Raw genomic sequence first — 11,675 nt, 5'->3', positions numbered from 1 at the left:
AGCACAAGACCAGGTCAGGGCACACGAGCCGGGTGCGAGACCAGGCCGGGGGCTGCTGTGCGGCACTAGCTGTGGCACGCTGGCATGTACGTGTAAATCCTGTCAGTCCAGATCCTAGCCCGGGGAGGAGAAAGCTGCTGCCCGCCCGCGGCCAGAGTCTGTCCCCGGCCGCGGCGGCCGCAGGGGCCGGGCAGGGCAGAGCCAGCGCCGCGGCGGGGGCGGCAGTGCCCTGCTGGAGACACCCGCGCACGGGGAAAGAGCGGGGCCGAGCCGGGAGGCGGTGGGATGGGAGAGCCGAGAGAAGCGGGAGAGGAGGGAAGAGGGTTGCGGGAGAAGGGGAGGGGACAGCCAGGAGTCGGGGTGGGGGGCGGGGGGGACAGCGGAGATAATAAAGGCGGGGAGAAGAGGTAGAAGGGCCGAGCGGAGTCGGGGAGAGCTGGACAGGCAGGGATGGGGCTGAGGGCGTGAGCGGGGCCGGCGGGGCGATGCTGCCCGGGCGGCGGCGGCGGCTCTGAGCGGGCGTCGCCATGGGCTGCGGGGGCAGCCGCGCCGACGCTATCGAGCCCCGCTACTACGAAAGCTGGACGCGGGAGACCGAGTCCACCTGGCTGACCAACACGGACTCCGAGAGCCCGCCGCAGGAGGGCGGCAGCGCCGAGGGCCCCGGCCGGGAGCAGGGCGGCCCGCGCCCCGGTGAGTGCGGGAACGCGAGCGGCACCGCGGGGAGGGAACGGCTGCGACACGCACTGCGTGTGTGCCTACATACCCTGTATGTGCCTACATACACCGTGTGTGTGCCTACATACCCTGTGTGTGTGTGCATCTACATACACCGTGTGTGTGCCTACATACCCTCTATGTGTCTACATACACCGTGTGTGTGCCTACATACACTGTGTGTGTGTGCATCTACATACACCGTGTGTGTGCCTACATACCCTGTATGTGCCTACATACACCGTGTGTGTGCCTACATACCCTGTGTGTGCCTACATACACTGTGTGTGTGCCAACATACCCTGTATCTGTGTGTGCCTACATACCCTGTGTGTGTGTGCATCTACATACACTGTGTGTGTGCCTACATACCCTCTATGTGTCTACATACACCGTGTGTGTGCCTACATACCCTGTGTGTGTGTGCATCTACATACACTGTGTGTGTGCCTACATACCCTCTATGTGTCTACATACACCGTGTGTGTGCCAACATACCCTGTGTGTGCATCTATATACACCGTGTGTGTGCCTACATACCCTGTGTGTGTGTGCATCTACATACAGTGTGTGTGCCTACACACACTGTGTGTGTGCCTACATACCCTGTATGTGCCTACATACACTGTGTGTGCACCTACACACGCTGTATACACACATACACACGCTGTGTGTGCACACCTATATACACCGTGTGTACACCTACACATGCTGTATATACACGTGTACACGCTGTATATGCACGTACACACACTATATATGCACGTACACACGCTGTATGTTCCCCTACGTGTGTGCCCGGGAGCTGTGCGCCGATCCCCGCGTTTTCCTGCTGTAAGGAGAACGAATTCCGCCACTCCGGCCCCCCACAGAATTGCAGGCGCCCAGGTCTGCGCTGGAGCCGCGGCTCGGAGCGCTCGGAGCTTCTGCCCGAGGGCGGGCAGCGCCAGGAGCGGCCGGAGCTACCGGAGCTGGGTCGGGCACTAGGGACCCGCTCACGGCGGTGCTCGGCTGCCAGCGAGAGCGCGTAGACGTCCTCAACTGTGGAACAATGTTATCAGAAAGGAAGAGAACTCGGTCCTTGAGGCTCTTGCTGTGGAATACGTGGCTTTTTCTTTTGCGAGACAAGTAACTTAGGAAAGAAATTGAAATTAGGGAAGAGGCAGCTTCCTTCCACACTACCTCTGATGCTCTCTGATATACAGAAAGCTAACCAGAGGGTGGGCTGCACAAGAGCAGACCTGCAAGTTTGAATTTTCCAGTTCTTGTCAGTGTGCTACATCCCTAGCTCTGTGCCTGAGGTGTTATAGAAGCGACGGATGTGGAAAGGAATTGAGGAGCTCTGATCTGATGTGAAGCTAAAAATGATTTAAGAATTATTGTGTGTTGCAACAGGATCTAGAAATCTTTGCCTTGGTCCAGAAATTCATTCTACTAGATATTGTACAAATGATTGCTGCCCAAAATAGATTATAATTTCCATATAAAGCAGTAAATGCCTATAGCCAGGTTCAGATGAAAAGAAGTAGCTTACAGACTTTTGTAGAAAGGAACAAAGCATCAGAAAGAAATCGTGAAAGTGCAGGAGTGAAAATTCACAAAGGCAGGGGTCACAGGCCAGCTGGAAGAGGGAGACCACAATTCTCTGCTGATCAAAATATGATGGGTAGGGAGGGAGAAGTCACAAAGAGTCTGTGCTGTACTCCTGAAGACTTACGGAAGACTCTGTAGTAGTCACATGAGAAATTATGAGAATTTGAAGGTGAATGGGTCTACAAAATATAATATTAAAAATTATACAAGGAATTTAAAAACGTTCAAGATGATGCCGACCAGTAAGTTCAAATGACGGGTAATGCCTTGTCTCCAGCAGTAAAAGCTAAACAGAGCATTATATTTTACCCACACTCAGCCTTATTTTAGCCATGTTTGCTATGAGCTGGTACCTAAACATCATAAACAGAAGCTAGACAGTCCAAGATCTGACTGTGAGCAGGAGGTAATAAAGAGGTAGATCAGTAAGTATTGTCCTAAAAGCATGTGATATTGGACTTTCTGTTTACAGATGAGAATACCAGAGATAAGGAGAAAAGGACTGCACTCGAGACCAATAGAGACTGATGAGGGCACGAAAAGCTTTACAAGAAAACCTTGTAGAAGAAATTAGAAGGAAAGCCATGAGGAAAGGACAGAGTAGGAGCAAAAACCATGAGTGGGACTTCAGTTAGGGCAAGATTAACTCTTCAACAGAGCTGTGATGGCAGCAGTTTAAGGAACCTGAGGAACACACACTGCTCCCAATTAGTTCCTCAAAAGTCATAAAGTACTTACTCCATGGAGAGGTATTGTAGGGTAAGGTTTGAGGTAGGGAAGGATTAGGGATAAGGAGAGGTACTCCGGGGACTAGAAACAGCACTTTAAGAATTTACAGATGAAAGGGAGAGGAAGGAGCAATTAGAGGGGCAAATGAGGTCAAGTATGGGTTTAAGACATGGGAACTTTATTGTGAGAACTGAAAACTACCTAAGAGCGAGAGACAAAAAGGAAGAGTAAGGGAGGGGACAAGAGCAGGATGGGAGAGATGGGGAAATGGGAGACGACACTGGCACAAGTCAAGGTAGGAAGGTGCTGTAACTGGGACACAGAAAGGAAGGAGGTAGTCAGGGAAGGTGGCACCAGCCAAATGAGGATGGGGAAAGAGGATGAAGTTCCTCTTTGTCATTTTTCATTTGGAATAATTTAGTGAAAATCTGTGAAGAGAGAGACGTAGAGATAGGACGAAAGAAATATTTCGGGAAAAGAAAAAAGCCGTAAGAGGTGGCTGTAATTGTCAACATGTCTCAGTTGTAGAAAAAAACAGAACTGGACATCAAAACGTAAAGAGGAGTTAATCACTCAGGGATGAAAGAATGTCATGTATACAAAATCAGAGAGTGTATCAATGAGGAAAGGGTTAGTATATTAACCTTAGAAATCTCATACCACCACAAATTTCATCATATGCTTCTCTTTTTCTCAGCCAGTACATTTAGCTCTCTGTCCCAGCTCTCATTGGAACTATACATGTTTCTGTAGCCAAATGTTTGTACCTTTACCAAAGCATTTTGAAAGCTTAAATAATATTAAATTAAAAGATAAGTATTGGGTTTTTAAAAATTTTCTCATTTACTTTTATATTTTTCCAATTTCAATTGTTCTCTTCTTAGACTATTTGTTAATTTCCCTACTTGATTTTTTTATATCCATTTTTATAAAGTGTGTTGTAATCTCCCTATTTTTTACAGGAAGACATATAGGACAGTTTTAGCTGCTATAATATACCTAAAATAAGAGAGATGGCCTTCGGTTCATGAGAAGAGACTTAGGTCATGAGAAGTCACCAAGGGACACAAATATAAGTGTTGGTAACTTTTATAGTAGTGTATATTATGTAGCTTAATGGTGTTGCAGTATACTGCTGAGGCTTTGGCAATGAGGAACAGGGCAACCACGTATGAATGGAGAGGGATAGAAAAGAAATAACTTCATGAAGCACTGCAGGTGCTGGAATTGAAAGGCATTTTCTGGAAGATAAGTGTATGTACTATTCTTTGGTTGAGTTTTCTCTCTGTGAGAGAGAAAAAAAGGAAAGAGTAGCAGTGAGTCTTTACAATAAAGCAATTTCTTGGAAGGACATCCATTGCTATGTGAGCAAAGAACTTTTCACAGGACTCAGCTGCTGCGTAGGCTATAGCTGCGGGAAATAATAGACTACATGTCTGCTTAGTAACCGTTCCTTGATCCTTGCAACTCTTTGCACAAATTGCTTTCTCTTTAGAGGGTCTGATTCAGCTAAGTGGAAGTGTTAGCAAAATAATGACTTTTGGAGGAAGTAATAATCTGTGGGTACAGATGAGTCCCCAGGGCAGTCACCACGGGTTACACGTAAACCATAGGGAAAAGGCTGAATTCACAAAAAAGCACACAAAATCTGTCAAGTACTTTGGAACACGTTTGCACAACCTGTTATGTTATATTGGGATAACTTGCTGAAATGTATATCTATGTCTATGTCTATGTCTATGTCTATGTCTATGTCTATGTCTATGTATATCCTAGAACTTTAAGATGTGCTATTTACTACCAGAAACCAGGACTGTAAAAGTATTCTATAAACACAATCAATATCAACTCTAACAAAAATTAATTTTGTTTGTTTTAAAGGAGGTTTAAAGGCATTTTGTTTCTACTTCTTTCTATTTTCACTAAGTTAGCTGCTGTATTCAATTACTTTTTTCTTTATTATACCTGAAAGTGCCTCAGAGTGGATATGGGACGTTGTCTTGTGGTCAGAGAGACTACAATCAATTTACTCCATGGGCTGCAAGAGCCTTAGGACAGGATCTCTCTTTACTGTTTTCCCACAGCAACCAGCACAATAAGACCCCAGTCTTTAATAGGGATTGTTACTGAAATGCAAATAAAAGTAATTAGTTTTTAAATGATGTAGCAACCAAGTAAAAATTAATTCTCTTGTATCAGAGTGGAAAAGCTGAATACTGATTGCCTCAGGACTGACTTGTTCAGTTCCTCAACTAGTAAAATATTTGCTGATTTTTTTATCATCATGTGGCCCACAGTATCAGCTAAAAAAAAAAAAAAGTTTTTTATTCTTTGAACTTTACACTTCTTCTTTAGTGAAGTAATTTTTTTTTTTTCCTGAAGTGTATTAAAGAAAACAATATCTGTATTTCACACAGATTCATCTGATGTACTCAGAAGGAAAACTTGCTCATGTCATCAGCAACCATAACTGCAGTAAGTGGTCTGCCAGGAATGAAACCTGCAATTTAGGATCAGTGAAGTCATTTACAAAATAGCTATGAAACGGGAGGGCAATTGAATCCTCTGTAAAATAAATAGACAAAATCAGAGGAACACGGGAGAAATTTTATCACTGTCTAGCAATCTGGCTGGCTAGCAGTTTATCTTGCATAATTGCCCATATATGCTTGTGTGCTTGTGAACGATTCTTGCTCTGCTCTCTGGGGCGACACGCCCGGCTCATGCTGCTGCTCCACTCTTCTCTGGTCGCTGACAGCTCCGGGACGTTTTATGGACCAGGCTCATCACTCGTAGCTGGGCTTCGGTCAAGACTCAGTACTCAAAACGCGGCGTTTCAGAGGCAGCCTTCCCCAGAGAAGTTTCTGCCGGCCGGCTCTGCGCGGCGGGCGGCGGCGGTGGCCGCGGTCAGCCGCAGCCCGGGGCCGCCAGCGCCAGTTGCCGAGACAACGGCGGCTGCGGCAGCCTCGGGCCGCGCCGAGTCAGGGGCTCAGCGGGAATACATCAGCAGGCGTCGGGCTGGAAACTGAGAACCCGGTGTAGCAGAGCGTTCCTCGTGAATTGGACTGCGGGAAAATGTGTAATAAACCATCTGGTTTAGGTCAAGGGGTAAAGAGGGATCAGCGCGTTACATGGGTCTATCAGGACATCTTTGTGCTCCTTACGTTCTGTAACAGTGATCCGGATGTGATATTTTCAGTAGATAGCCTTATTACAGTTCAGAGTTTCAGGAAAAGTGAATAAATGCAGCTCTTACGGACTGTAGACATACTGCACCAATTCCCTCTCTAATTTAGTCCAGACCTTGGGTTTAATAATATATCGTGTTTGCGTGGCAATGTTTTATAGCGGGGAGCAGGGTACGGGGTTGGTTTCTGTGAGAAGCTGCTAGAAGCTTTCCCCACATCTTGTGGAACCAGGCAGCTCCAAGATGGACTCATCACTGTCCAAGGCTTAGCTCATCAGCAGTAGAGGTGGCACCTTTGGGATAACATACTTAAGAACTATGGGGGGAAGAACCTGCAGAAGAGCAACTGGAGAGAGGAGTGAGAATATGTGAGAGCAGTGCCTTTGCCATTTCCCATTCAATACACTGCTGTGAGTTGACCTGGGCCAGATGTCAGGTACCTACCAAAGCACTCACTCACTCCCCTCCACAGCTGGACAGAGGAGAGAAAATTTAATGGAGGGTTCATGGGCTGAGGTAAGGACTGGGAGAGAGATCACTCATGAAATACTGTCGCTGGCAAAACAGGTTCAGCTTAGGGATATGAAAAGAATTTACTACATCAACAAAATCAGAGCAGGATAATGGGAAGAAAAACGCGCCCTTAAAAATACCTTCTCCCCACCCCTCCCTCATTCTCAGCTCTACCTCCTCACCCAGTGGCTCAAGGAGGCAGGGAATGGGGGTTAAGGTCAGTTCATCACCCAAGGCTTCTCCTGATGCTCAGGAGAGGAGTCCTTCCCCTGCTGCACCATGGGGTCCCTCTCACAGGGGACAGCTCTCCATGAACTTCTCCAGTGTGAGTCCATCTCACAAGCAACAGCTCTCTGTGAACTGCTGCAATGTGAGTCCATCCCATGGCCAACACTCCTCCCAAAACTGCTGCAGCGTGGGCCGCTCTTCCATGGGGTGCCACCTCCAAGGCAGGCTGCTCCAGCCTGGGAGCAGGGACATCCTCTCTCCACTGGCTGTTCCACAGAGTCACAGCCTCCTCCAGGCATCCACAGCTCCAGTGTGGGTCTCCTCCACAGCTGCAGTGGATCTCTGCATCCCTTTGGACCTCAAAGGGCTGCAGGGGCACAGCTGCCTCACCATGGGCTGCACCATGGGCTGCAGGGGAATCCCAGCTCCAGTGCCTGGAGCACCTCCTGCCCCTCCTTCTCTGCTGGCCTTGGTCTGCAGGGTTGTTCCTCTCACATATTCTCACTCTGCTCTTCTCTGTGCTATAACCTTTGTTTGGATTTTCTTCTTAATTCTGTTATCACAGAGGTGTTATCACCATTTCCAATTGGCCCAGCCTTGGCCAGCAACATGTCCACCTTTGGAGCCATCAGAGATTGGCTCTGCTGGACATGGTGGAAGCTTTCAGCAGCTTCTCACAGAAGCCACCACTGTGGCCCCCATGCTACCAAAAATAGGCCATGCAAACCCAGTACATCATATACTTGGGGTTTGCTCAGCATAGAAGCTGATCCAGGATTACAGTACTGGCCTAAACCAGTGTTTATTGCACCACAAGAGAGCACTGAAATTATTGGAAAAAATCAGACTCAGACAATAAATACAACTTTTTGTAATGACCATATTTTTCAGCCCAACCCTAGCTGTTATCACTTCCATTTCCTATATTTTCACTTTTGCTGTCATTTGATAGTGTAATACTGGTTTAATTCCACATTTCAGTTAAAAAGTGGCACTGATACTTATTTGGCCCATCAGATCATGCTGAGCAATCTACCCCACCACCTCTGGAAGTATTTTTAAATTAATTGTTTTTTAATAAATATTCACTGCCATAAAAAAAGGATAGTAAAACTTAAGTAAAAGTGTCAAAGATAATTGAGAGGTGAGAAATTTTCTTCTGTTATGACTCTTCAGCTTGCTATTCTGCGAGATGTATCAGACTCAACTGCTGGAAAAACTTCAGTCTTGTTTGAGAGAAGGTGGTTCTGATATTGCATGAAGCCTCCTGACCGGTCCTCGTGTCTCGGGTGGGAGCAGCCACCTCTCACCCCGGTGACAGGAAGGGAGGGCAGTGACTGGACAGGGCTCTCCAGATGCTTCCTTCTTCTCCAGTCTCTTCATTGTACTGTCTGCCTCTGGGATTTTCTCAAAACACTGCACAAGTTTTAATGCCAGCCAATCCAAACTGTGATAATCTTTCCACAAAACCTCTCAGGCTTTCATTCGTATCCATTTAGTTAGGGGCCAACAGTCCTGATAAACCCTTCCTACAGCCTAAAGCAGACCTGTTAGGATTGATCACCCACAGTTTACCTCAGTATAATAATTTACCAACTGATAAAGTAAATTTACTACAAATGTCATGTACTTGAATTACATGAAAGGCTTTCCCAGCTGTCACAGTACCAGAAAGCAGAAAGGCTGTTGAGCATCAACAGAGATGATTTGCAGGAGAAGTGAATTGGAGCCATCTCTCTGTGTGATTTCCCTGCGGGAAAAAACCCCTCTATTTTGCAGCAGTGAAATCTTTAAAGGCAAAAGTGTTCTTGGTTAATGAGAGCTAAAGGTCTGTCATTAACTAGAGGAAGAGGTTTTACACTGTCTCTGCTGGTGGGGAGGAGGGATGGTGAGAGAGGGAGAGTGTCTGAAAGGGTTTGAGCAGGAAACCTGAGTGGTGGTTTTGTCAATGGCAGATCCTGCCTGAAAGATGGTGAAAACGAAATTGCTCTGCAAAATTATTCTTCTTGTGGAAATAGCACTCTTTCCCCCATCCCAGCCTTTATATCCTGATACAGGACATTTTAAAATTGTTTTTTCTTTTCCTTGGGGATGTACTTACACTTTCCAGATGGTTCTAATTCTGTATTTTCCAGTTTAGAAATGTACAATTCACAGCAAACAGTTAAAATTTGAATTAGCTTTAAGCGAATATTCCTGCCAATCTCAAAGCAGAAGTGCAATGTATTGCATACAGGAAACACAGTTCAAAGTGCAGTTTACCTCCTTGTTAATTGACTAAAATTTCCAAAATTTCCACATTAAGCACATATTTCAGCATTGAAGTGACCAAAATCTCTCTTTTCTTTAACTGTAATCAGTTCTAGAAATATATCTCTTCACAGAAACAGAAATGATGTTACAAGTTCCAGCTTTCTTTTCCCTCAGATGTTCCTGAAGTTTAAAACAGATTTCAGTTAAAAGAAATCTAGAATTAAAAGCTGGGTTTTATCTTAAATCGAATCTGTAATATTTAAGACTCAGAAACAGAATGATCAGAGCCAGCAGTTTATTGTAAGGGTTTCTGTCTGACCTGCACCAAGCAGCCCTCTTTTCTGGAGTATAGGACCAGACCCCTCAGGCTGTGTGCTGAGTGAGTACATTTTTCAGCAGTTTTCTTATGAAACCAGTGGCTTGGTCCTTTGCTGTACTCCAAGAAATAATGCAGTAAGGCAATTTTATTTTCTGATGAACACATCAGAAAATAAAATTGCAGTCTTCTTCTCTAGGCTGCCACAATGCCTTTTCTGTTCTGTTTAGGAAAAATACAGGTTAAAAGTAAGTCAAAGAGGTAGATGAAGGAGTAGTGTTTTACCAAATATTATGAGCAACCTGACTCTATGAGGCAGGAATTTACATTTAAAGTTTTTTCCTGAGTCCACTGAGCCCCTCTACATTGCTGTTTGCTTAACTGAGCCTAAAATTTTAAGCAGCTGATTAAAACGAAGCAACGTTGAGTCTCCTTTCTCCAAGGAGATGAGAGATTTTGCCTAGCTGGTTCAGATGCATACTAGCTACTGAAAAGAAAAATAACCAGCCCATTCTTTATTGACTGTCTGAAATATTTTGACCAAGGGGTTTTTTACCAATATGCTAACAGTGCATATAGTTGTGTTTCTGTCCCTGTGCATTTTGTCTGGGTATTGTCCTCCTGTTGTAATTTTCATTTTTGTGAACTGCTAACATTTACCTAGTGGGCTGTCAGAATTGTTTCAAGCACTTGCAGTACTAAAACCACGAATATCTGACATTTTCACAATGCTGATGCTTGAGTGCTGTCTGAGTGTTTACACTGTGTGTGAAAAAGATGGAAAAAAATGCAATGAATTTATCTAGAAGATGGTTGATGGCTGATGGCATTACATTTTAATGTAGTTACTGCCTTCATTTTAGGGTGAGCACCAAATGTGAGTGATGACCTTTTTCACATGCATACAGATACCTTAAAGCCAAAGCGCTTTATGATCACAGTCACGCTGTGAACCAGTTAAGTCAGCAGTACCTCTCTGTATATTCATGGACTGTGAGGCTGGGAATGCCACTGGACTTTCCTGAGTCAATTCCCACAAGGAGCATACCTTTGGGACATTGAGGCTGAATTTACAGCTTTCCACTGGCTCACATTTTGCCCATGCCTTTGTAAATTATCCCAGGAGTCAATCAGTTTTTGTTTTGTTTTGTTTTGTTTAAATAAATGTGCTCTGTACTACTTGGAACGTTTAACTTCAGTTCCAAATCTTGAACCTGGGTAAGCGAAATTGAAGTGTAATTTCATCTCACGTTTCATGTACCATTAAATGCTTTTCATTAGGATTTATATTTAGTCCGCCTAAATATTTTTGCTGCCCCTCTGTGTGATTAATTGAAATTATGCATTTTGCTCATCTTAAAATTCCATATGTGATTAGCTAGCTAAGGAGAATGATAATAATGTTTTCCGTGTCTATGTTGGAAATTAGTCTAAATCATAATGAGAGGTGTTTTATGACCACATCTCAAAGGAGAAGGAATGTCCAGGTGAAGGAGAGGGAAAGACCTGCAGCTCTAAGCTTCTGGTCAGAACAGGGTGGACACCAGTGTGGGAAGGATGACTGAGAGAGGGCCAGCAGCCTGCTGCTTGTTTTCCCTCTCGCACAGTGCTCTCCTGTAAGGAGAAATGCTTTGTTGGTGTTATAAGGATGGGTTTAGACAGCAACTGAGCCAAAAGACACTACTTTTGGAAAACAGGCTAATTTGCCATCATTGGACCCATGATATATGGTATTGTGCACTGAGTGTATAATTTTAAATGTGCATTTTTCATGGAAAAACATGTTTAATGAAACACAACCAGCATATTTGCATGTGGAAAAGCAAATTTCCCCTTCTAAAATCCAGTACTATGAATAAGACTTCAGAGCTTTGCTATTTGTGTGTTAGTTTTTCTGTTTGGAGGAAGGACTGATCGGTTTCTGGCACATCATGTGGCACTGGTTTGTTGCTTAATCCATTCTTTGTCATTATTTTCCCAGGCAAAAGATGTACTCAGCTGTCAAGGTCTTCCAAAATGTTGCTGATGCTTATTCCAAAATATAGTGAAAATACAGTTCTTCTATCTTTTTCTGGTTATCAAAATTTGTACTTTCATGCATTAAACTCTGTTGTCTTTCTGATGTTAAGTCCTTGCCTA

General features: G+C 44.7%; 1 protein-coding gene across 3 annotated transcripts in view; it reads left to right on the top strand.

Moving 5' to 3' along the window:
- Window positions 1–527: 527 nt before the first annotated feature.
- The window catches only part of BAALC (BAALC binder of MAP3K1 and KLF4), a 32,362-nt gene continuing 21,214 nt past the window's right edge, over window positions 528–11,675 (top strand). For all 3 annotated transcript variants that reach the window (XR_005701465.1, XM_040068233.2, XM_040068223.1), the window contains exon 1: window positions 528–693. Coding sequence is in view for 2 of the 3 variants with exons in the window: in XM_040068233.2 (XP_039924167.1) it covers window positions 528–693 (166 nt within the window). In the remaining variant the exon portion in view is untranslated. The remainder of the gene's footprint in view (window positions 694–11,675) is intronic.

This window comes from Hirundo rustica, chromosome 1, assembly GCF_015227805.2.
Source record: "Hirundo rustica isolate bHirRus1 chromosome 1, bHirRus1.pri.v3, whole genome shotgun sequence".
Lineage (NCBI taxonomy): Eukaryota > Metazoa > Chordata > Aves > Passeriformes > Hirundinidae > Hirundo > Hirundo rustica.
The sequence above is the reverse complement of the archived record's forward strand: the minus strand, read 5'-3'. Positions and strand labels throughout refer to the sequence as shown.